We start from the raw sequence: 24,288 nt of genomic DNA, 5'->3' as shown, positions 1-24,288 counted from the left end.
CCCCCTCTCTCTCTCTCTCTCTCTCTCTCTCTCTCTCTCTCTCTCTCTCTCTCTCTCTCTCTTTCTCTCCTCCTACCACCGTGGTTGCTCTCCGCCTGTTCTCTCATCGCCCTCGAGCGTCGTCGATTGTACCGCTGACCTTGAAGCCCTTGAAGAGATCATACACGCGGCCTTGCAGCTTCGAGAGCGCCGTGCTTACTTGCCGCTCGCAGATCACGTTCAGCTTCGGAGCGCGAGTCTTGCCGGTTACTTACATTGTTGCACCGCGAGTACAACTCGGTTCCAGCCTTAAGGAATGTTATCTCTGATGTTGCGAAGGAGTCTTCGGACTCCGCATAATAAAACGGATCTCCGCGAAATCCCGTGACGTTGTTGCCAAGGTATCAAATACTTTAGAATCTACAAGATTTTTCGACACGTTTGAGAATACTTAACTCTTTTATGGCCGAATTCTGTTTTGTTTATCGTTACTTTTATTTAAATGGACATTAATGTCCCAAGGAACCGGAAAGGTAAAAAATGTAAGTGGAACTTATACGTTCCAGGGGTCACGAAAGAATTAAGGTTCTATAAAGTTACTAATACTTGGAACTTTCTCGCTACAAATGCAACTTCAATAGGAATAAAATAGATAGCGTGGAAAAGAATAAAATAAAAAAGAAGGGGGAAGGAGAGAGAGAGAGAGAGAGAGAGAGAGAGAGAGAGAGAGAGAGAGAGAGAGAGAAGAGAGAGAAGGTGAACTGCATATGATCTTACTTCCTGTAGCACTTACCGTTCAGTATCGTAACACTAACAACCTCATTGCCAAAAATTTTATTGAAATTGATGCTGAAAGATGACTTCTTCGTGCATTATCATGACAGTCATCATCACGATGACGGGAGAGAGGTATCGAGATCTCGAAAATAATAATTTTCATTTCCGATTTTTTTTTAAAGCACCGTGCATAGGCGATATGAGTGAGTTTTCCGCTCTTGCGCACTGCGGTCACGTATGAAAGGAGGCGGGGTACTTAGAATCTCTGCGGTCTGCTACATCTATTTATAGCGTGCGCCGTACACTAATGCACACGCGTGCACGTGTGCAACTACACTGGTCGCCGTGCATAACGGGCTTTTATACGTTGCACTGAATATTCCTCTCGCGGACTCCAAGCGGAGTCTGCACTCTTCTTTCGTCCTTTTCTCCCGCGTCTCCCCTTCTCTCTCTTTCTCTCTTGTTATTTACCCTCGCTCCCCTCTCGTTATATTCATGCACGCGCGCGAAACGTACGTGCATCGCGCACACACGCGCCACGCGTGTCCCCTTACTTCCTTCGCCGTGTTAGACACGTCTTAGGACGACGTAAGTTACGCGACTTCCTGAAGGCGCTCCAGAGATTTTTAAGAAAAATCACGAAGAAAGATGCGGCGATCAGTGTAACTTTCGGATAAGAAGGCATCGACATCGACATGGCTTATCGGGCACTTGTATCTTACCGACTATATATTTTGTCAGTAATAATTATTTTGTCATTATTATTCATATGATGTTAAGGTATATACGTAATTCTTATTTGTAACTGGTTTTCATAGATATATACATAGTCAAGCGTATAGAATTTATGAGTAGCCAGTGCCTGCCAAGTTGGCACTAAACTATGCGCAATTTACGATATTTGTGATTCGCAATTCATAATAGGTTCGTAGAAATTTATCGTTTGTCAGTATAAAGAGTTTTTAAAAGTAAATCCTTTTTGAGTTCATAGTGATCGTCTATGCTGTTTAGGTGTACACAATTTAGGTGTACAACACTATCGATGGGTCCTTTACACGAATACGATCGCAGCAAAGATTATATTTTTTCTCTTTTTATCTTTCTTGCATATCTATCTTTCATATGTATCCATCGTGGCACAGCTGAAACAAGAATAAGTAAAATTGTCTCTGTTAAACAAAAGAGATTACAGTACCCTCTATTGTTACACTTGCCAACTTCGCTCTGTTTCACTCTCTTACATTTGTACCATATGTAAGCATATACAACGAGACACTGTTAAAGGATGTGATCGACCATTGGTAAATGCTCGCGGCTGTTAACGGGAAGTCACCGGAAACAATTAAAATCTTCTCATTATTATTAACTATTGATACAAAAGTCTTAAAAACAAATATTTGAGAAGAGAGAAATCTGAGGGTGCATGGGTTTTAAATGAAACCGCTGTCGTTCACTGGCGCCTTTATGTGTCTAAAATGTTGAGTACACGTTGAACTACGTGGGCGTGGCCATGTATTTCCGGCGGATAACACACTGCATCCCGACAGTTCTCACACAATTCCGTCTAATTTTATACATTTTAACACTAGTTCTCCACGTTAATTGTTTTGAATCATCCTTCAATCTTACTACTTAAAATTATCATTATCTTATTTTTGGAAAATTACTAGCCTCTTTATTTTCTGTTGGTTTTTTGACGGCTCTCGGTTCAATTTTCACATAGTTTCGTCCGTTTTCGTACATTTTAACGATACTTTTGCCTGCTAACCATTTTTTATTACTTTTTTATTCTGAAACATTTTGTCGGCACCTCATTTTTAAAAGAATTCGTGCCTGATAGTTTTTTAAAAAAATTTAAACGATGCATCTGAAACATATAGGGATTCTTTTCTTAAGATAATAATATAGAAAAAGATGCAGAGTCGACTAACTTATGGTTAACAGTTAACCAGAAAATGAAAAATTGGGCCGTAGTAGTAACATAATGTATAATATATTGCCGAGTGAATAATGTATATAGATTTATTTATTCTTACATAATTGTACAATAACTTACAACAATATTCAACTCAATACATATATACAGGTTCGTGTCTAGACACGAATGAATAGCCACTAAAGTATTAGGAATACTTTTCTTCGACTTGTAAGTGTAACATCGCGTTTAAATTTAATTATATTTTCTTAATTATTACAAATCGTGTATTTCTCGTAGATACGCGAATATTTGACACGTACATCTGAGTATTTAACAAAACGATCGAACAGTTTTGTGCCGTAACGAGCAGAGAAATTAAAGCTCAAATCGTATTCAAGCGAACTCATTAAACACGCCATTACAAAATACAATATTACTTTTCGATTAGTGATATAATTTGATAATACTCCTCGTTTAAAGCGATGGAAACCTCGTCGACCTGATAATTTAGTCTATATGATTTTCCCATATAATTCATCATATGGCGAAGATACATTCGATTAAACGATAATGTTATTGCAGAAACGTGTGGCAACTTATCTATGTGAAAATCGGATGACATAATAGTTAACGATCGTCACGTGAGTTTTATAGTTTCTCTCCGCTGAGATTGAGCACATTGTAATACGAGTGATCCGGAAACCTGTCGAGCTCAATATAATCCGTCTCGTCGAGCAGCAGGCCTTCGGTCAGATTAACAAGCTCGGCAAAGGACGGCCTGCATGCTGGATCCTTGTCCCAACAATAGTACATAATATTATAGAGCTCCCTTTTACAATGCTCAGGCCTGTCCAATCTGTAGCCCTCTTTGATCTTCCTCATTACCTAGAAAAAAATGTTTCCATGTTAAAAATATGTAGAACTAACTGACAAAATTGATTAGCAATAATGATAAATAAATTTTACCGTTTTTTAATTAACAAGGTTATACATTACAACTAAATTTTAACTAGGTCCTTGTAAGATATAAATCAATTAGAAACGTAAAAGCCATCTAGGACCTGGCACAGGTGGAGGTGGCCAATTAAATTACTAGGTGAATCCATCTACCAATACCGGGCATATAACGCAGGTTTTTTGTTAGGTGGAATCTTTATCGGAAAACCTGCGTTATATGTCTGGTATTTAACGGCGCGCAGGACAGATTGGAAAAAGACGGTATATGGATTCACTTAGTAATTTAATTGGCCATCTCCACCTGTACCAGGTCCTAAATGGCTTTCACGTTTCTAATTGATTATACAGTACATATATGTATATTCACACCTCTGCAGCAGCAAGTCCAGGATATGGTGTCGACCCTAACGTCACGATCTCCCAGATCAGAACGCCAAAGCTCCAAATGTCCGATTTAACGGAGAATATGTTATCATATAAACTTTCAGGTGCCATCCATCTAATCGGCAATCTACCTTCGGATTTTCTCTCGTAAATCTGATTGGCCGCCACGTCTCTGGCAAAGCCAAAGTCCGCCACTTTACACGCGCGGTTCTCGTCGATTAGGATGTTCCTGGCGGCTAAGTCCCTGTGGATGATACCTTTTGACGCCAAGTATTCCATACCTTTGGCGATCTACAAATAACGTGTTCGAGTTTATTCTTCTTAATAACTCGTTCGAATTTCTTCAAGTTGGCTGTAGATTTAAGGATCTATAACTCGATCACTTACCTGGTACACAAATCCAGTAAGATCCCTGGAGGTTAATCCTGCTCCCCCATGATTCCTCTCCTCTCTAGAGGCCCTGAGGAAACTCTGCAGCTTGCCGCCACTCACGTACTCTAGAATGACGAACATAGGTTCCCTTTCGGTGCAACATCCCAAAAGTCTCACTACATTGGGATGGGGATCTAGATTCTTCATGACGCGTAGCTCCTGTGCGAGATCCAATCGTTCTCGCTCGGTGGCATTCTCTTTCAGAGTCTTCACCGCCACAATCGTAGGGCCGGCTTTGCCATCGATATCTAAAGCCTCGCATTTCCACACCTGACCGAAACAACCTTCGCCGAGGATGTTAAAAACCTAGCAATAATTACAAAGAAGTTACTTATTTAATTAGTCAAACAGTTGCTTGGAATTATAATCGCAATTTTTTTATTTCACAAATTTGTCAATTTATGAAATAATTACATTTAATTGGCTAGTTAACGTTACTTAGTATTGATGGCTTTAACAATGTAGAAATACTTAGGAATTAATTATCGGCTTTGTGTTTAATTAATGATCAAGTATAGAATAATGATCATACCTTTAATCTATGCCTGGGAAATTCCCATTTATCCTCCTGTTTACTCTGAATACCTGCTTGGAATTCTTTTTCCCACGGCTGATAACGATTGCTGTGAGCCTTTGGACCTCGCCACCTCTTCAGGACGAGAGAAGGATCATCAGACAGATTTGAAACGCTGACTGATGCCTGTTCCTTCTAAAAATCACGTTCCGTCTTAAATATCTCATGTTACGTGAATTTGCGTATAAGAATTAAAATATTTCTATTTCAGAATATTTTTTCAAATAAATTTTGTTTCGGGTACCGTGTCCTTGGATTTGCGGCTGCCGCAAAATCTGTTCCTCAGGGACCAGACGCCCATACCAAGACCCACAATAAGAGCACATCCAGCAGCCACCGGTACCAGCGTCATCGCCATGTCCTGCGAGGGTGGTGCGGTGGAGGGTGCGACCTTCGAGCTCAATGCAGGACCCTCCACTTCGTTTACCTGGACGCTTTCTTCGGTGACAGTACTGCCGGTACTGGCAGTACCGCTAATGCTATTGTCGTTCTCTTTAGGCTTTATTCTCTCCAACTCGAGTTTTGTGGTTTCGGGGTGATACTGTTTCGGCGGCAAAGGGGGTAAAGGCGAAGGAAAGGTCGGCAGATTTGGTAGACCGAGGAAGGGCGGTCGTATTCGCCCACCGGAACCATGTTGATTTGGATATGGTATCCTGTCAAAAAAGATAAAATGGGGCCACTCTTTAATTTAGTGCGATTACGTATTTTTCAAGTTTTCGGCACTCTTTTATTTTTTAATAATTATAGCTGCTTTCCTTTTAAGGAGCACAGTCGACTCTTTTGTGACACAAATTAACACACGTCGCTTTCCATTTAGAATTTGATTCAAACTCAATCGCGACTCTACGACCCTGCTCGGGAAGGGAGTCGGAGTGTATTTTTGGTAGTAGAACTCTGTATTTATTTCTGGTAATTCGATAGAATTTTTTTACGATTGAATCTTTCCTTAGAATCTTTTTCTTTGAATCTTTGTCATTTAACTGTGACAAACTGTGTTTGAGTATGTTAATTTGTGTCTCCTAAAGCAGCCTGTATAATTTTTCTCACACACGGATATTAAATATTTCGTTAATTGAATGGTCAATCGAGTTGATGTTTAACGTAAGAAACATAATATTTTTGTAACTTCTTACACTATGCAATTTTGATTCAAACCTGTTGTCGTTAACGAAGTGGAGCATGAATAATAGAACGGATCACCGTTGAGTCTCTTTAAGGTCGCGTGTTATTCCTTGCCATTTATAGGCAAAATACTAATTTGCAACCTCGCTCAATTTAATACAGTTTTCATTGAAATATTGATTAGGTGAATTTTTTTCTTGCAAAGAGAAACTAAATTTTTATCAAATTAGAATCGACTGCGCTTTGAATAAATTTAGCTGTCGCAAATTTTATTTTTTTAAGAAATAATTTTTCAACCTTAAATGCTAAAAAATTGTGGTCAAATTGAGAAACCTCATATGAATAAATACAAGTAGCAAAATTTAATAAACGTTCTGAGTATACGATGCAAGACTATTCGAGAATGATAATTGTAGAAGTACAAAAATGTACTATGACGCAAAAAAGTTAAGATTTTGCATATTATCAAACCACATTGTATAGTTATCATTCGACCGAAATCCATACATACCTTTAAAAGGGCACTATCTAGTCTATTATTAATTTTTTCTAGTGCTCGAAAGTGTTAGCACAATTAATATTTCATTTTTGCATACTTTATGTTAAAACATTACTTATCTATCCATGCAAAAAGAAATCCGGAACATTGTAGCGATTTCATTTCCAAACTCTGTTGATGCAAATTAATTGATAATTCTGGAATATTCCTACATTAACCAATAACTTTCGAACATTTTTGTGTATATTCCACTTTCTGCGGAAGCCAGCATTTAGGTCCTACATCATCGTGTTCGTTTTTCTTTTTTAATATACTCAATGGATCACATCGGCTCGTTAAAAATGCCAATATGCGAGTGTTTGTGCGTATGTGATCACGTACCTTGTCTTTCCCCGATTTGGTGCCGATGCGTTCTCAATATTCACGTAAACTTCAGTCTTCGCTGTGAGCTGACCGTCGGAAACGGTCACATAGAGTAACAGGTTCTGGCCTGCCTGAAAAGAAGAATGAACAAGAAACGTAATTCAGGCGTCTTGACATCCGAGCATTCGCGAATACCGTATATGTAGACACGCTGTGCCTTCGTCCAACGTCGAGGACATATTACGTTTTTACATTTGTAATACATTTCTCCAACAATCCGACTTTTGTCTGACTCAACTTTTTACCTACGATATCGAAACGTAGGATATATATTTAATCAGCAATTGTTATATTACATAGCTACTGTGCAACATTTAAGGAAACAGTTAAACTTGAGTCTTTATACAATTAGTAAATAATTGGTACAAGTTAATTTATCAATGGTTAACTGTACTGTAAATTATGTTGTTATTAAGAATGTCAGTCTTGTTTTACGTTTTTATCGGAATTATTAATTTTAAATGATGTGGGACACATTTTTATCTGAAATAATTTTGGCAATTGACAGTTGTCACAAGTACTCACTCTTCCTTTGAGAGTTTCATTGAGAAAAACTATGCCGGTCCTGTTGTCGATGGAGAATGGTAACGGCGGCTGAGGCTTGTTGTTCCCGTTGTAATGATCGTGTGGTTCCAGGCCGTAAGTCAACTTGTCCTGCTCGTTATCCTCAGCGCGAACTCTCGTTATGACGTTTCCTACCGGCTCGGTCTCCGGAAGTCTCCAGTTTCGATCCAGCCACATTACAGGTGGTGTATTATCGCTCAATTGGCTCGCTATAAGTAAAATAACTTGTCAGTGGTTTTGTAAAACTTTTCAACTTTTCAGTGCTCTGATATTCTAAAATTTTACCGTGAGGTCGAGGCTATGGAAATTAGAAATTTTTACATCTATAAAAAAATTCTGAAATCGAAAATTTTGCCCATCTCATCACGTCTTAAATAATTGTGTTTGTTGCGCGAACTAAATCGTTTAGTTGAATATTATAAAAGAATTCTGCACATGTTCACTCAGCCAAAGTGTGTTGATGTAACCAAATTTTCCAACTAAATTTTTCTGTTGTATCAACTGAAAGATCTGTTTGCCTATATCCAAGCAAGAAATTCAGTTGAGTCAACTAAATTTTATTTTATTCAACAAAATGGGTCTCTCAGTGTAGATTGCTAACATCACGACACTTGTCCATCTCCCTGATCTCTTTTCTCTTTCTCGTTAGTTTTGTTTTTATACATAATTTTTATACGTATTTCTATACATATATTAAAAAATAATCGAAATAATAACGACATCTAAAAGACTTTTTACGTTGCTACTTGGAGTTGTCAAGGTTTTTCGTTTGACTCGTAATTACGACAATTGGTATTCCCGATCGACGTATTTACGGCATTAGAATTCAGCCCGCTGACAATTAATGGCTTCGTCACGGAAGGTTGACAACGCGACTGAAATCCCGTTCAAATCGGCTTCGATTCCTCGCGACCGCGTGCGCGTTTCGAGCAGCGAACGGCGAGCTCGCTGCTTTACGCTCGAGTTCTAATTAGCCCCGGGTTTACCGAACGATAATGAGAGAGAACAGTGGGTGGAAATGCGCGCGCACCGAGAGATCGGCCTTGATATGCATTCCTTCCTGGATTTCGAGTTCATATCGCCAAGTAGACTGTGACCCTCCGCGAGTTTTCGTTTCCGAGTATTTTCGACTGTTCCTCCGTACGCAACCTCCTCGTAAATCCCTGTGGAATTTTGTAATCCTTCGTGTTATCTCCGTATTACAACACACCCTCCCCGGTTAATTATATAATTACTGAAATGCAGCAAACGGAAGTTGTAAAGAAACTTCGATCTTCTTGAAAAGGAAGATAAAAAATTAAATAGCAGCTTCGTGACGCCAGTTAAGGAATGAAGAATTTTAATAAGTATGGAAACGACCTTACTGGCAATTCTTTATTATAATAAAACACAACGTTTCGACCAGTAATACTGGTCCTCTTCGGGTAACCAACTTACAAGAGTCCCTACAGATGTAAGATTCGTCAGATTAGAGATGTGAAAATTAAGTTAGAAGTCCGAAATTTCGTTGTACAATGTGTCTAGTCGTCAACGTTAGAAAACAGAAAGATTAAAGTTGAATGAAGGGAAGTTGAGACTATTGCAGACGTTTGCTAAAGAATTTCTTCCGAGACGTGTAATTTCTCATACTGTCCTCGTCGCGCACACGCATAATTAGCGATTCTTACATCGCTCGTACCATTTCCAAAGCGCTCCCATGCAAGAAAAGAGCGAGTAACTGGATCTCGCGACGTTCCACACCCGACTGCGCATCTTCGACGAATAATTGTGCCGCGATTTCGCGGTAACCGCACGCGAACAATCCTCGACCTCTCTTATTAAGGAATGGTCGGCCCGGCGAACTACGCCTGGAATAGAAAGTCACGGCGTGCGGTCGCACGAAGAGCGTTATGATACCGGCCGGCCGATCTGATATGGTGCGAAAGGCGCGCACATATATCTAGAAATAGAAAGTGCATCGTGCGAGAGCGTGCACGTTTCGCAAAATTCAGATTTAGCCTCGGCTTCGGCCGAGCACGTGATAACGAACTCTTCTCGCGAGCGTCGAATTTAATTACACGCGCTTTTTCGTTCCGTTGCGTGCCCACCCTCTTCCTTTTCGCGAGCACGAATTGCACCTTATTAGCATCTCAATGGCATCTCGTTATACCATTCTACTCTTCGGGCGTCCGAGAAATCGTAAATTTTTACCCACGGCGCGTACCTAAAAAGGTGAAATAAGCCGAATCGAAGAGGCCATTAAGAGTTTCTTCTCGGGGCAAGAAATCGAATGAGATTCGGTGGAATCCATCGTCATTAAGATTATATATGGTTTACGGGCGCCCGTCTCTCCCGTCCCCGCGGTTCAACGTCGGGGAACAGATTGCAATCGAATGGCTGTTTTCGATCTAACAATCGTCTTCAAGTCAATGAGCTATCGGGAAGACGCGGCGAAGTGTTTTTCGCAGTGAGCGATGTAAGCGTGACGATCTTCATAATGGTAGCGGTTTTACTTCGTGCTCTCTTCTCACCCTTCGTCGTAATCGTAGCGATTATTCATGAGAATATAGCGCAGTAACTGTATTCTCACGGTGCAGTGACTTCAATACCGCTATAACGCGCCGCGCGCGCGCGCGCGTTTCAGACGCTACTCGGAGCGAAGACAGCAGCGCATTGTAATGCGGCGCGCTCTCGCCGTAATCGGCATCGCGCATTCGTATCAATGTCAATCGCATCACAATCGGATAAAAATAAAAATTCCGCGCACACCGGGCTCCCGCGAATAAGTATTAACGAGATGACGTCGCGTTGTACCGTAAACCACGGTTACACACTTTGTCACGGGATAAATAACTTCGTGAGACAACGCGACTCCTTTTTTTCCCCTCATTTATTACAACACGCGGCGCTAATGTGTCGATTGATAATAGACGCACGACAAATGAGAGGATTAATGAACTTGGGAACAACTTAATTGTTTATTTTATTTTAATGTGATTGTAAGTAATTAATTAAATTAATAATTTAATTAAATTATTACTTAATTCATTAATTAAATGAAAAATCTATTATTGAAATTACATTCGTCATATAGTTATGAAATATTTTGTAAAATTGTTGAAAGAGAAACAAAGTTACAAGTGCAGGATAAAAGGGCATTTCTGTGCGACGAGTGAACGCGGATCGATTCCCCATTATGGTTGGGACTTTCCCAAATCGGCCGGCAACGAGTTTCCTTTCGAATCGTTATCCTCCGGACACAGTGACGTGTTTAACGTAAAAGACGCGGATGCGATGCCCGGACTTTCTCGGATTTTGTCCACGCGTTTTCTACCTTTAACATCGCCGGCGGAGGTGCCGTGGAAGTGCGAAAGGTTCCCTCGTGAGACCACGAAGAGCATGGTCAGTCCGGCGATGCGTCCCGAACAACACGGAGAAAGTGGGACGATGAAAGTGCGACCGAACGACTGTATGTGTGTGCATTTGTTTTCGTATGTGTAACTGTTCGGTACGTCTCATCGAGAGAATCGCGTTTTTTTTTTACCGGCTTCTTATCGAATGATAAGAACAATGATAAGATAATGGTACGATAAGCGCCGCAGACTCCTGTATCCCGTTCTTTTGTTAGAGCAATGTTTTTTCGGTATTTTAGATCGCCCAAAAAGTATTACTTACGGCAAGCGTTGGCGTGATCATCAATCCCATATTCTGCAGGTAATTGAGAGCTACGATACCCCATCAATATACAACTGTGATTGTTAGTGCAGCACGGATTATCATTACCGAGCGCGCTGTCCTTCGGACATTGAAATCTCTTGGTGCTCGCTGGAGTCACCGGCGGCAGGTCGCCCTACTTTGTGGATGACCGGTTAAAGGAAACTCCGCTCCCCGCGGAGGGGCTTTCGAAAGAGGCAGGTGGAGTCTCAGAGGCCTTTCACAGTAATCCTTGGTCGACTATCCTGGTAAAATTATCTTAGGGAAACCGGGATGGAAAGTATCTTGCTGTTACATGATTTTAATTGCGCAAATATGTAAAATCTACAAAGAGTAATTTATTCGCTGGTCAAGGAAAGTTTTATACGCTAGATCATTCCGTAAATTTCGATTCTTGAGTAAAACCACTTCGTGGCGAGTAACGTGGAAATCTGGCTCGTTTAAAGTTCGGAGGAAAACCTGCAGTTAAATTGCTCCGATTTGTTAATTACTTTTGAGAGAAACTCGATTATCATCGGGGTGAGAGTGTGATGAAAGAGGTAGATGGGCAATTTCGAGCCTTTCACAAAGCTCCTTTCACAATTTTCTTTTCTTCTTTTTTTAATAAATAAAAGATATCGTTCTTCGATAAGTATAACGTTTTTTTTTTCATACGGAGAAAAATCGATACTGAAATTCAAGGAACAAAATTCGCCGTCTTTGTTAATTCAGCGTGCCGTTAATGTAATAAAATTCACTGCCACCAAGGTGATGGAATCTCGGGAAAGAGACAGATAGCCAGGTAGAATTTCAATCTCCTTTCACAATGATCCTTGAGAACTGCTCGACATAATTATCCTTTGTGCAAGGCAGGACAAAAATACCTTGTTTCTGCAAGAGTGATCATTTTGATTCGAGCAAAAATCGAACTGTACGTAATCCTTCAGGTAGAGTTACAGTTAGTCGAAGTTAGAGAAAAGTGCGATGTCATCTCAGGGTGAGAGGCTTCTGAAAAGCAGGCGGATAAATGAGAGTAGGAAGACGGTATTTCAATCCTTTCACAATAATCCTTGAGGCTGATTCAATATAATTATCACGTAAAACAGAACGGAAAGTGTCCCCCTTCCGCGTTTAACGTTTTTCACTTAATATGCTCTTTTTGCATACGGCACGCTTTAGTTATCACCAAGGATTCTTTCTCTTTCCTTCTCTTTTTTCTGCAAAACTAAATATTCAAGTAAATAGCTTATAGTCATTTAATTTACTTACAGCGTTATTTTCATTCGTACGAGAAAATACTTTTTCTTATATCCTATGGCTCTTTATCATCCATGTATCCTTAGCGCTCTTGGGTTATCTATATCGTTAACGAATCACCATTAATTTCTTTTTCATAAGATTTTTCAAGTACACGTCTACTGACGTAACACTATAAGTGTATTAAATAAGCTATTTGGAAATATATTTTTATTGTAAACCTTTCATTTTGCCCGTACGATTAATTTTAGCGCCGTCTACGATGCGGTTTATCTATCAATATTGAAGCGGTCTGTATTAAGATTTCTAATGGCTTTCCAATAAATCAAAAGATAGCTGAAAAAAAATCTTGTCGGCGTTATGAGCATTTAGTTAAACCGCAAAGTGCTAAAGCCCGCTCTTCAAGACGAATAGGCCATCGAGCGTGTTGCTGATGGCTCTAGGCAGGCGGTAGCGTTCATCGCTAGAGCTGTCGCTAATGGCTAGAAAGTCCGGCCCCCGTGATTTATGCGTCGAGCTCGTTTCTCTCGCGAGAGCTCTCGCTTCGGCACAGACAGGTGTATCGGAAACGGGTGAAGTCCGGAAATTGATCGGCCGATCGTCGATCGCAAATTAACTGAACGGCCGAGGATGCTCTCTCGTAATTATTTGCCATCGTTAATCAGCACCGATGTATAGACTCACGATAGCTTAGCGTCAATATATCACCAGCTAGTCGCCGCCCCATTACACACCGACGTATCCTTTCGGATATCTTCATGCGATTTACATGGGAGTACAAAGTATGTAGCTTGATTTAATGGATTTAGTAATATGAATCAATTTGCAAATTGTACATTTGAACGAAACGTTTACGGCTCCAATTAATTTAGTATTGTTAAACAGTAATTACTATCTTCATCAGAGCACGATTAGTCAAGGTATATTTTGATGGAGATCTGGAGCTTCCTAGTTTGCGATCTCGATTTCGACGGCGAGCGAATTTATAATTGTGAGGAAAGCGCGAAGACGGCCGCTTCGTCGAAATTAAAAGAGATGATACAATTTTCCGGCCTGCCTCGTGCACGATGGAAGGATTTCCAAGGTGTAGAGAGTGTGCAATCACGGCAGGTGCAATTTTCGTGTGACTCATGGGGAATGGTGCGATAAAGTAACGCAAGACGTGCAACAGGATCTGAAAGTGAACCACTCGATTTCCGTCGCTGGTCGCGGTGGATTGCAGAGCCTTCGAGTCGGCGATGCTTTCTCGTTAGCCAGACTCGATTACCTCTTCGTCTTTCGAATATCTCCCAATGGTTCCGAGAACGGTCGCCCACTCAGTCCCTGGGTCCGATTTATCCATTTACTTTTAGAGCTGTTCTAATGGTCATTTTATTAATCGTTCCGTGATCAGTCCGGATGGATTGTTACGTGAGTATAACAGAAAGTGGACAAATGGAAATGTATTTCCAAAAGTTAATGTATGTTTAATGTTAAATGCAGAAAAGTGAAAGCTAGAATAATCTAAAAAGTCCTACATTCGGTAGGAAATTTTCTGTAATAATACGGGCGGACACTGCTGACTGAAAACGAAAAACTTCGAAAAGTGCACGGGATCGGGCAAAATCGTGACGTTATTGAAGCGCGCGTATTTCCGGGTACCGTGGGTGCCGAAAGGGACCGTGCGCATTTTTTTGTTTCCGCCATCTCGGCCGCGGCGAGCTGAGAGCCGAAACGAACCGGAGAACTTTCACTTCACCTGGTGAGGTCATCGTCGGTCCTTAAATATTCCTCGGCGTGACGCTTCACTTTCATGCATGGCGACGCTTTCGAGGTTTGAAAAATCAAGCCGCGCGAGCGAGCCGACGGAGTGCGGTCGTGTTTTAATGATCTTTACGTAATGCTCTCGAGAGAAGGCTCGAGATCCTCCTCTGGGATTCCCGTGAAATAAAAGATAAAGCGTCGGTTCCTCTCAGCGAAGAGACAACTCACTGGCTCCGGTTGAATAGCGCTGATCTTCCCGCTCCGATTGATTTTCGAAACACAAAAAATATATATTGAACTTAAACCAATTAGGATTTTCAACCTAATTAGGATTTTCCTTTAGCATTCGATGCAGATAAGTTTAATAAAAATGATTACAGTTGGAAAAATAATGGTTATTAGGGTAAGGTGACCAAGTTCGGATCAGATGTGGATGAAAAATTTGATGAGCCGCTAGTAAGCGACATGCAAACACGTCGATGTTCTTTTATGATGTCGACAATATAGCATAAAGTTGTAAATATATAGAAGAGCAAGATTTAAGTCAATTACTTCAAAATGTCGATTAGCGACTCGTCAAATTTTTGACTCGCATTTAGTTACCCTATTCTAAGTAAATTTGTAATATATTAATCCGACGCATTTCTATTTAAAGTGTGTTACTCTTTGCAAGCCTTTGTAAAATACGAGATTATATTATTTGTTTGTGCGCCGGCTAATTCGGTAGTTCACAATCCAGATTTCAGCTAAAAGTAGCAGCTGACGAGTTATGCAAATCCTCACGTCAACATCAATGATAAAATATTTATAGTTACGACATATATTTCATTACATAAAATTCTTAGATTTACAGGTTTTTAACAGAATTCTTATAAAAAGAGATAATAAATATTCTTCTGTGGAAGTAAGTTTAGGAAATACTTTAATGGTAAACATAACTTGTGACCAAACAAGATTTTTAAAAAGAGAGATAATAAATATTATTTTACGGAACTGATCTTAAAAAATATTTTAATTTTAAACATAACTTTTAAACATACAATTTTCGATACATGAATATTGTATATTTACAGAGTTTGAACAGGTAAAAATCTTTTAATGGCAGAAATCACAAATTTTATTATAAATTTAAAATTAATGATTCGGAACATTAAATTCACATTAACAATTGTATTATAATATTAAAATACCGATGCCAAGTTATTTGGAAGATTTCAAGAAAGAGCGATTGCACGATTATTGATGCATGCTTGAAAATTTTCATCGTAAAAATGATCGTGACAACGGGAACTGCCGCTTACAATATTTATTATTTACTGGCACAGACAGTTTCTGCTTATAATGTAATGTCGTCGGGAAAAGCGCATTAACGACAACGAACGGGCGTAATAAATAGCTCGCAAAACTGCTGGAAGAGTTGTTTAGAACTGGTTGCGAGCGATTCTTGTCTGGTGAGAAGAATGCCCGCATAAACGATCTTATGGCTGCGCCGTAATAACATGTGTTCGCTGCATTTGCATCCGCCATGCTGATGAGCTTATTCCCTCGCGTTAAATCGAAATTACTAAAAGAGCGCTTACGCGCGAATACAAATTTTGCGATTGAGAATTCCATGAGTATCAAGGAGACATCGTTATCATATTAATTGGAGAATTATGTAAAATTATTATGTAAATTTTAAAACAAACGTGAGCTGAGAAAAATTACTACATAGGTTGAAAGAAAATTCTTTTATTTTTACATTCTTTGATTGGATAAATTTCATTTTGGTTAGTACTCCGTAAACATCAACTAACAGTACATAACATCAATAATATAATTTCCCACTCTACAATATAAATGTAATATAACATATGTTGTATATAACAGACTCATTGTTGAATAGAAAATTATAATACTGATGTAACTATTAGTTAGCGTCTACTAGGATACTTCTCTTTTCTATCATTTTCACCATTAAAAAATATTATTTTACGCTTTTATATCTGGATGTCAAGTTTCCGTTTCGGGTATACGTTTATCCGTTTGTTTTGTTAAACTTTTATTGGAATTTTTTCGGGAAAACCTGTCTCCCCCGGAAACCAGAATTGCAGAGGGGTTCAGGCACGCAACGCAAGTAAACACATCGTGACTAATAAATTGCGATATGACGTGCGCGTGAAGAAGATGGCCCAAAGACCGTGCTATTGCAAGGAATTCTACGAGTCAGTGGAAACGCATTTCGTCCCCCCCTCGTCAGCACGGTCGACGAGTCTTGGTGTCAGTGAAGGTTAGGTATGGGTTCTTGCTCGGTGTCTGGTGACCCGGTTTGTACGACTGTCTCTGTGCTTGAGCGTTGTTAATTCTCTCGCGAAGACTTATGCCGATAATTTCATAGAGGATCTTTCGTTTCACATCCTTTTTCACGCCTTCGTAAAAAAAAACGAATTATTTTTATTCAAATGGAATATTTGACAATTATTTTTTTACACGCAATTAAATTGGCCATCCAGTGGTTATTTGATAAAAAATAAAACAAGTGGTAACAAGTGTGATAAATGTGAGAAAAAGAATTTTAATATATTTATCGGAGTAGAGGCATATTAAAATAAAGTAAAAAATTAAATTAAATTAAAAATCGCGTTTCGTTTTCTCTTGATTCAATCTAAAATAATGCATGTCGGACTATTATCATTTAAAGTTTGTATATTTCTGCACTAAAAAAAATTTCTGGTTGAATATGGACGAATCAGATAATTCCTTTACCAGAATTCCTTTAGGATTTACTAGAATTCCTGTAATCCTACAGAAATTCTGGTAAATCCTAAAGGAATTCTGGTAAATCCTAAAGGAATTATCTGATTCGTCCATATTCAACCAGAAATTTTTTTCAGTGTGAGATTTCAATTTTTTCACAAATCGTGGAAAATGAAGAATATGTTCTGTACTCTTTAAATATATTGATAAATTTACAGTACGAGAAGAGGGTATTGAATGCTACATATAGCATTTTAAAATAATTAGAAATTGTTTATCGATTTTAATATGTCAATTCACTGACGACAATGATTCCATCTAAATGAAATTGTGTTATGTCCGAAAAGAAACCGCGCAGGACAAGGTGGAAAACTGTATATGAATTCACATTTTAGATTACAATTGGGCTACCATCTTGCTCGGACCTAAAGGCGCTCTCGCTTGTTTAATAATTACCTATTTTTTTATAAAATAACATTTTATAGAAGTGACACTTTCTTTTGCCAGTATTAAATAACCGAACAAGTAATATTATTCGACCATATCCGGCGGAAATTTTATTACGAAAAATATTACCTCAGCCAGGGTTGGAATCTGGACCTCCCTACACTCTAGGCAGACGTGAGACCACTCAGGCATGTAGGTAATATTTTTCGTAATAAAATTTCCGCCAAATATGGTCGAATAATATTACGTGCTTGATAAAATTTTATATTTTTATGTATACAGTTATTTGCTTTAAAACTAATTACATTTCAATGCAGCGTGCCATTAAGTATGCCATTTTTTAAACAGTTCCTCAGATGTAGATATTCGCACTTTTTGTCTTGGAGAGGGGTGGGATTGAACAAGGCGGACTCTCATTGTGAGACTTAACCGCTGGTTTTTATCGAATGTCTGCGTCCTGGTTATGCGACCGTCAGGTGCAACGTATTAATACCCGCGTCTGGCGAGTTTGCGATCGTGTCACTGCTTTACCGGTGCTGCGAATAAAGTTTGTCCTCGCCATTTACATGCATTTCCTTCGACCTTCTTCGTGTACCGTTTTACTGCTTTGACGATAATTCCCTATGACAAGTCTTGATATATTTTACGAGGAAATTCAGCCTGGCACTTTTCTTTTTTCGTCAAGTTGATAAATATTCGAATGTGCAAAACATATTGTATAAGAAAGTGCAACAATACTACGTTCGCCAGGTGAAATAATTAAAAATTATTTTTGCAGTTTTTGTTATTTAGTTTCAATTAATTGTTGCTTGTAATTATTTAATATCAGTTTCTTTAAACGGAAAATGAATCGGAAAATAATTGCGTGGTAAAGATTTCGCAAGAAACTAACCGCATAGTATCAGTTAACGAGAACGCAAAAAGAAGGTTTACGGGGCTATCGCGAGTATTCCTGGCATGCGTAGACTGTCCGCTTTTATTTTTCCGGTAGCTACAACGTGTACACAATATGCGTAGCGAGAGCTGTTGCTATTCCGACTTCTACTTTGCTTGAACTTTCAAATGATATCGAACTATATTCAAATCACGTAACTCGAGAAATTCTGATAAATTCAGTCGCATGTTTGCATTTATACGATCCGCGGTCATGAACTGCAACATCGAAAACAAGTAGATAATAGCGTACCTACATTACGAAAAAGAGAAAATAGCGTACAATGTCAAACGTTTATATTCAAAAACTATAATGTATGAATATTTCAAATTATATACAAGGGAAGAAATTTAATAAATTAAATGTAATAATAAGATATAAATTATGAATACGAAAAATCAAAATATAAAGTTAAGAACAAGAAGAAGAAAATATTGGCAAAAGAATTATTAATTTGTAAAAGGATAAATTTTTATAAGAAAGATTATTAATGTGCAATCATAAATGACGTTTTTGGTGTAAAGGAAGAGCTCGCTGCGAAGCAGCTATAATTATTCGTAAAACCACTGACTTCCTGGCCGCCGTTAATTACTCCTCGAAGGATTAATCATGTCAAGTGTGATATATGTGTACAAGATCGACAGGAGATCTGTACTTATGCATGATTTCAAACTGAAGAATGTTAGAATTTTCTTTACTTTAAATTATTTGATTTGTCATTGGTTCTCGACAATAAAATAAAATAAATCATTTGAGTATAGCATTTTATATGCACAAATGTGGATTCTTTGAAAATAATAACTTCAAGATGCATTCCACGCAGTGGAGCATTGCAGTTTCACGAATATGTACTTTTCATTATTTGTCACTTTAACAAGTGAACTAATTGCTCATTATAAAATTGCTCGATAAGATTGCATTCGTTTCCATTACGGAACGCGTTCCAGAGGATACCCCGTTTTCCTATCTTTCTTGAAGATAGGAAACGAGTCACGAGTTAAATGGCAATACAGCTCATCCTGCGCGGAGTTCATTGCCAAGGATTGAGTTATAATTGCGAGGCTCGATTACAACCATTTGCATACTCGACAAATTAAAGTCTTTCACGTTCAACGTTCGCACGTTCCTGGAGGTACAAAATATCGACCAATCGTCTGCTCTTATATTCTTCGGTCGCTCTCGAATGCGCATCCTCGTAATCGTGTCGCAACTGTTACCGCGCGCACGATCGGTTGCTCTCCGGCTTTCTTCGGTAATTATCTGAGATGAGGAAGAGGGGCCTGACAAAAGGCCGAGTCTGAAGGCCTCCGCGAGACTTTCTTGAGATTATGGACTTTCTACTTGTTTAAATCCCGATCACTCGACAATGATTGTGAATAATGACATAGATAATAATATGGTTTGAACAATATATTGGTAATATTACATCGTTTCTTTTTATGCTATACTAGATATTCTAGACTCTTACATTCTTTCTTGACGTTACTTATTATATGAAATTATCATATATCAATAGTTTATATATTGAAAATTATTTTTATAAAGAATACTATAATTATTATCATAGCATTCACATGTATTAACTATTTGTCATTTTTATCTATAATATATTTTATAATATTTTATAATATAAAATTATATTACCATCACATTTATGATTGGAATTTAAGATAAATATATATAATAACAGAAAAATTAATTTATTAGAAAATTATTGCAAGACCTAAGAGAGTTATTTGTATAATTTGTTAAAAGTTCAATGAGGCTATACAGTTTTTATTTTGTGATGAATCTGCAAAGATTTCCTAAAGATTCAAAGGATCGAAAGAAGATTCATTTAACAATCATCTAGGACTTCTTATAAATTTAAAATGGAAACGAATTACTGTGTGAAAATAATGTGTCGAGACTGTTGTTGCACAAAAGGTATCTTGTTACATAGCAAGGCAACTTATAATAGCATAGTCGGTCTGGAGAGAAAGGAATCGCGTTGGCGTAAGCAAGATCTACTACACCGCATGTAACGACGTTATTTTGCATCTATGCTATTTTGCGCGAATAGCAAAATTAATCTCCCCTAAGTGAAAAAATGCCTTACGGATTTAGATATTAGAGTAACGATCGCTTTAACATCCATATACATCCGAATGCGCGCAGCTTTCTCCAAGACATACTAGAAAGCGTATATATATATATATATATATATAACTCATCTCAGATATATCTCTCCAAAAGAACACAATGCGCTTATTAATGTTAACAATTACATTAAAAAAAAGTAGAATTAATTATCAATTTCGAAATCATCTCTTACGAAATTGCTAGTGTTTTTTTAGATATTTTTTCTCTGAAATACTCATTAAGTCTTTATAAAAGTTTACAAATTATCGATCCCTCAAATACCATAGAGTGTTTTCTGTTCATCTAGAAAGGTGCGGATACCTCTAACAACATACCTTTCCGTTTTATGGAATGTCGGTAAATTCTTGGATTATTGAATCCTCAATTTCGCAATAGTTTTACTCTACTTCTGGAGATCTGCGATTTCTTTTAGATCACTAATTTCACGGAATATTTGTACCTACTGCATATTACAGAACTAGGATTGTTTTTCTAGATAGATTCCTCACTTATTATTTATGTTAATTAAATAACGTTGCAGAGCTCAAGGTGTGTATTTTAAATTTAGCGAATATAGTGCGATTTAAATATATTCCACTCTGCCAATCGGCGTAGTCCCGCATTAAACTCACCAGCGCATATCCAGAAGCACAGCGTCGCCGCCACGACAGGCCACCAGGCCGACATCGCGCTACATCGATGATCCACGATGACGATGATCTGCGAGAAATCCCGGCGTCACTCCATTCGACACGTCTCATCCGGTTCGTACTGCGATCTCGCTCGAGTCGCCTCGGTATTCACAGATCACTCGATATTTACGAGATACGCGCACCTCACCGATCTTAACACAATCATCCATCTAATCTCTATTCATTAGCAGAAATTACTATTCGTCGACAACCAGATCCAAATATGGTACTCCGTAGAGGAGGTCCAATTCGATGGCAGAGTCGAGCGGTAACTCGTACAGACGCACAGAAATGACCGTCCAGGTGATGGACAGCGCTGGGAATTGCTGATAGAGTCAGTGATTATTCTCGAACCACGTAGATTATTGTCACGCTGCGTTTATCGCCGTTAACGTCCCTCTCGTCGACCGTGCAAATCTTTGATTCCTCTCTGCACATCTTTTCAGCGTTCGCTCCTTCTCTGGGATACATCTCTCAGGCACCGGTTTGGTGCATAATTTTATACCGAGCAGATCTTCCGGTCGCGACCAAACGTACGAGTTAGCTCAAAAGTAGATGCAAAAATGTCACTCGAGTCTCCGACATCGCCTCTACATTGTATATAATTCTTCCGAGTGCGAACCTTGGCGAACCAACGGTAGTCGCTACTTTCTCTCAACTCATGAGTAACGAGAATTTATCATTTAATTTAATTATTACGATATTTTGTAACGAAATTCTTTTAAAGTCGCACTAATCCGTCGGCCAGTCGTTATTATTTCGATATTATTGCATTGTAAAAGTGCAATTAATTTTTTGGGACACTGCTTACAAGTCACTTGGTAGTCTCTGTCCTCGTCGCGAGTCTTCTCAAGTCGGGCCCGCCGCGGCGCGTAGAGACATCGCGGTCTCGGGGGACCGCTAAGGACCCCGATCGTCGCGGCGAATATAATTCCTCAAGTGATCCAACGCGCGATTCCGTACACTCGCGTACCCTTCGAATCCGCAGATAACGAATCTCGCACTATGACTTATACATCATCGAGCGGGACAACGAAGGCACGCTAGAGGGTTCCGGCAGGAGAACGGGTTTGACGACGGCTGGCGAACGGAGCGCCGACGCGACTGTCGGGCCGCGACGTCGCGACCTGTTCCTCGACCGTACTCGGTAAATCGGCACAGTAACGTATACCTGAACGGGCCCCTTAGGATTACAGGCCTTTGAATTTCTTGAGGATAACATAGCAGCGTGTAAGAAAAAGGAACGCAAATAAGAAGAGGGTTTATTATATTAGATAGTGAGCCGTGTACTGAAATGTTATCTCCCTTGTTATTATTATTGTTATATCGAGAATTTGAGTGGAAAATCGTAGAAGAGTGAAGCTTTGAAGAACAGGTCTTAAAAGCTAATTGTTGAGAATTGTTTTAGAACAAAATGATAGTGTTTTAAAATTTTCTTCTAAGGAGCAAAGTTCTTCATGTTTGTGATATGATGTAATAACTATTATAATTATATATTTTACATTAAACACTCTATTTTGATGTTATCTATTTTCACTTCGAAGTTGACTTATACTTTTTACTAATTAACTAATATAACGGACACAATATACTGTAGAATATATTTTAATGTCTCGGGTGCCCGAAGCTTCAAAAGACGATGACCGATCCGGTAGCGCCGCCATCACCGTCGTCGTGTAAACCGCGATTGTTGGCCGGAGAAAATAAACCGCCAGTGGCGTAGAATTTCATATTTACAACCAACTCAGTGGCGGATTCATCGTGAAATTAATAAAGAATAATTTTTAGAAACCTTTAGAGATTTCAAATGCAACTTCTTTCTTGTTTCAAATATAATCGTTTTGTTTACAAAAATATTTTTAGGCCTAAAAGATTTGTTTCTTTGTAGCTTTAATATACAAAAGAAGAACAAACTTAAAAGAAATTAGTTCATTATTAATTTAATTAGAATTAATATACTTTTTTAGATTAAATTTAGTTCATTTTATTTATATGTTTCAAATTTAGTTTTATTTCTTAATAAAGAAGAATTCGCCAAAAGAATAAAAAATGTAATAGAAAACGGATGTTCGCGCAGATTTTTCAATGAATGCCGATGAAGTTATCCATAGATCGCAAGAATCACTTTCCATCAATCTTTCGAGAAGTAAATGTAACCCCATTTTGGTGTAAAGAAGCATATTTTCAATCCTCTCCGTCCGGTTCCTAAAATTGATCGGTAGTGTCGCGATTTCAGTACGATGTTATGGATGAACCCGAAAACACACGGCAGGAACACAGATATGGTACCTGCTTGTGCTTCTCGGTGATGGGCCGTAGAAAGTTCCGAATCTCGGTAATTACACACAATCGACGAATTCTTTAATCGGTCGCTCAATCGATGAATCCGTTAATAAGCAATTGTCTTCCCTATATGGCGTACGTGCGACGCTACATTTGCCCTCGCGCTAAATTCTTAGGTAATTTTAACTAACACACGAATAGAATATACAAACGTAATAATACAAATGTGCTGTATGTGGATACCTGCGTGTACTCGCCTATCGCACGCAAGCCGCGATCCCATCGACTAATTGGCAGAACTTGTCTCTCGAGGTGTGCGCAATTAGCGCCTCCCCGGAAGCGGGCGATGCGCCCATCATTATGTCGACGAGGAGAAAATACTCGGCGATTTCCGGCACGGAGGACTCCAAGAACGCTTTCCTTTCGCGACGAGATCAGAATCCGATTACTCGATATGCCTCAACGATACCATCGGATTCAATTAATGTCCCGGGGGATTATGTGCGCGATAAATTCGCAATATTCCAGAATCATTCTTTGCGACAGCCAAGCAGTGTCGAAAATGTAGTAGATTATTGCGGATTTTCCTATTACAGGTGCTAATTTCATCTCTTCGTGACAATATAATGATAAAACATATAAAAGACATTTTTGATTAGTAATATTACCTTTATCATCACTTATCGGATTGAATTGGTTTATTTGTTATGTTATTACTTTTCCTTATTTCATTTTATTAAGAAGTTTGTAATTGAAGGGAGAATTGACAATAGA

At 38.7% G+C, this 24,288-nt stretch overlaps 1 protein-coding gene across 1 annotated transcript; it reads right to left on the bottom strand.

The window, feature by feature from the left end:
* Window positions 1-2,764: 2,764 nt before the first annotated feature.
* On the bottom strand, window positions 2,765-22,349 carry LOC105568403 (tyrosine kinase receptor Cad96Ca). Its single transcript, XM_012024055.1, has 8 exons — window positions 21,172-22,349; window positions 7,591-7,838; window positions 7,024-7,136; window positions 5,266-5,674; window positions 4,980-5,156; window positions 4,403-4,753; window positions 4,001-4,306; window positions 2,765-3,559 (listed from the first exon to the last, which is right to left on the bottom strand). The coding sequence occupies exons 1-8, from the start codon at window positions 21,224-21,226 to the stop codon at window positions 3,323-3,325; spliced, it is 1,896 nt and encodes a 631-aa protein (XP_011879445.1). The 5' UTR covers window positions 21,227-22,349; the 3' UTR covers window positions 2,765-3,322.
* Window positions 22,350-24,288: the final 1,939 nt, after the last annotated feature.

This window comes from Vollenhovia emeryi, unplaced genomic scaffold (genome assembly GCF_000949405.1).
Source record: "Vollenhovia emeryi isolate VEMERY1.0 unplaced genomic scaffold, V.emery_V1.0 DF939129.1, whole genome shotgun sequence".
NCBI classification, from domain to species: Eukaryota; Metazoa; Arthropoda; class Insecta; order Hymenoptera; family Formicidae; genus Vollenhovia; species Vollenhovia emeryi.
The sequence above is the reverse complement of the archived record's forward strand: the minus strand, read 5'-3'. Positions and strand labels throughout refer to the sequence as shown.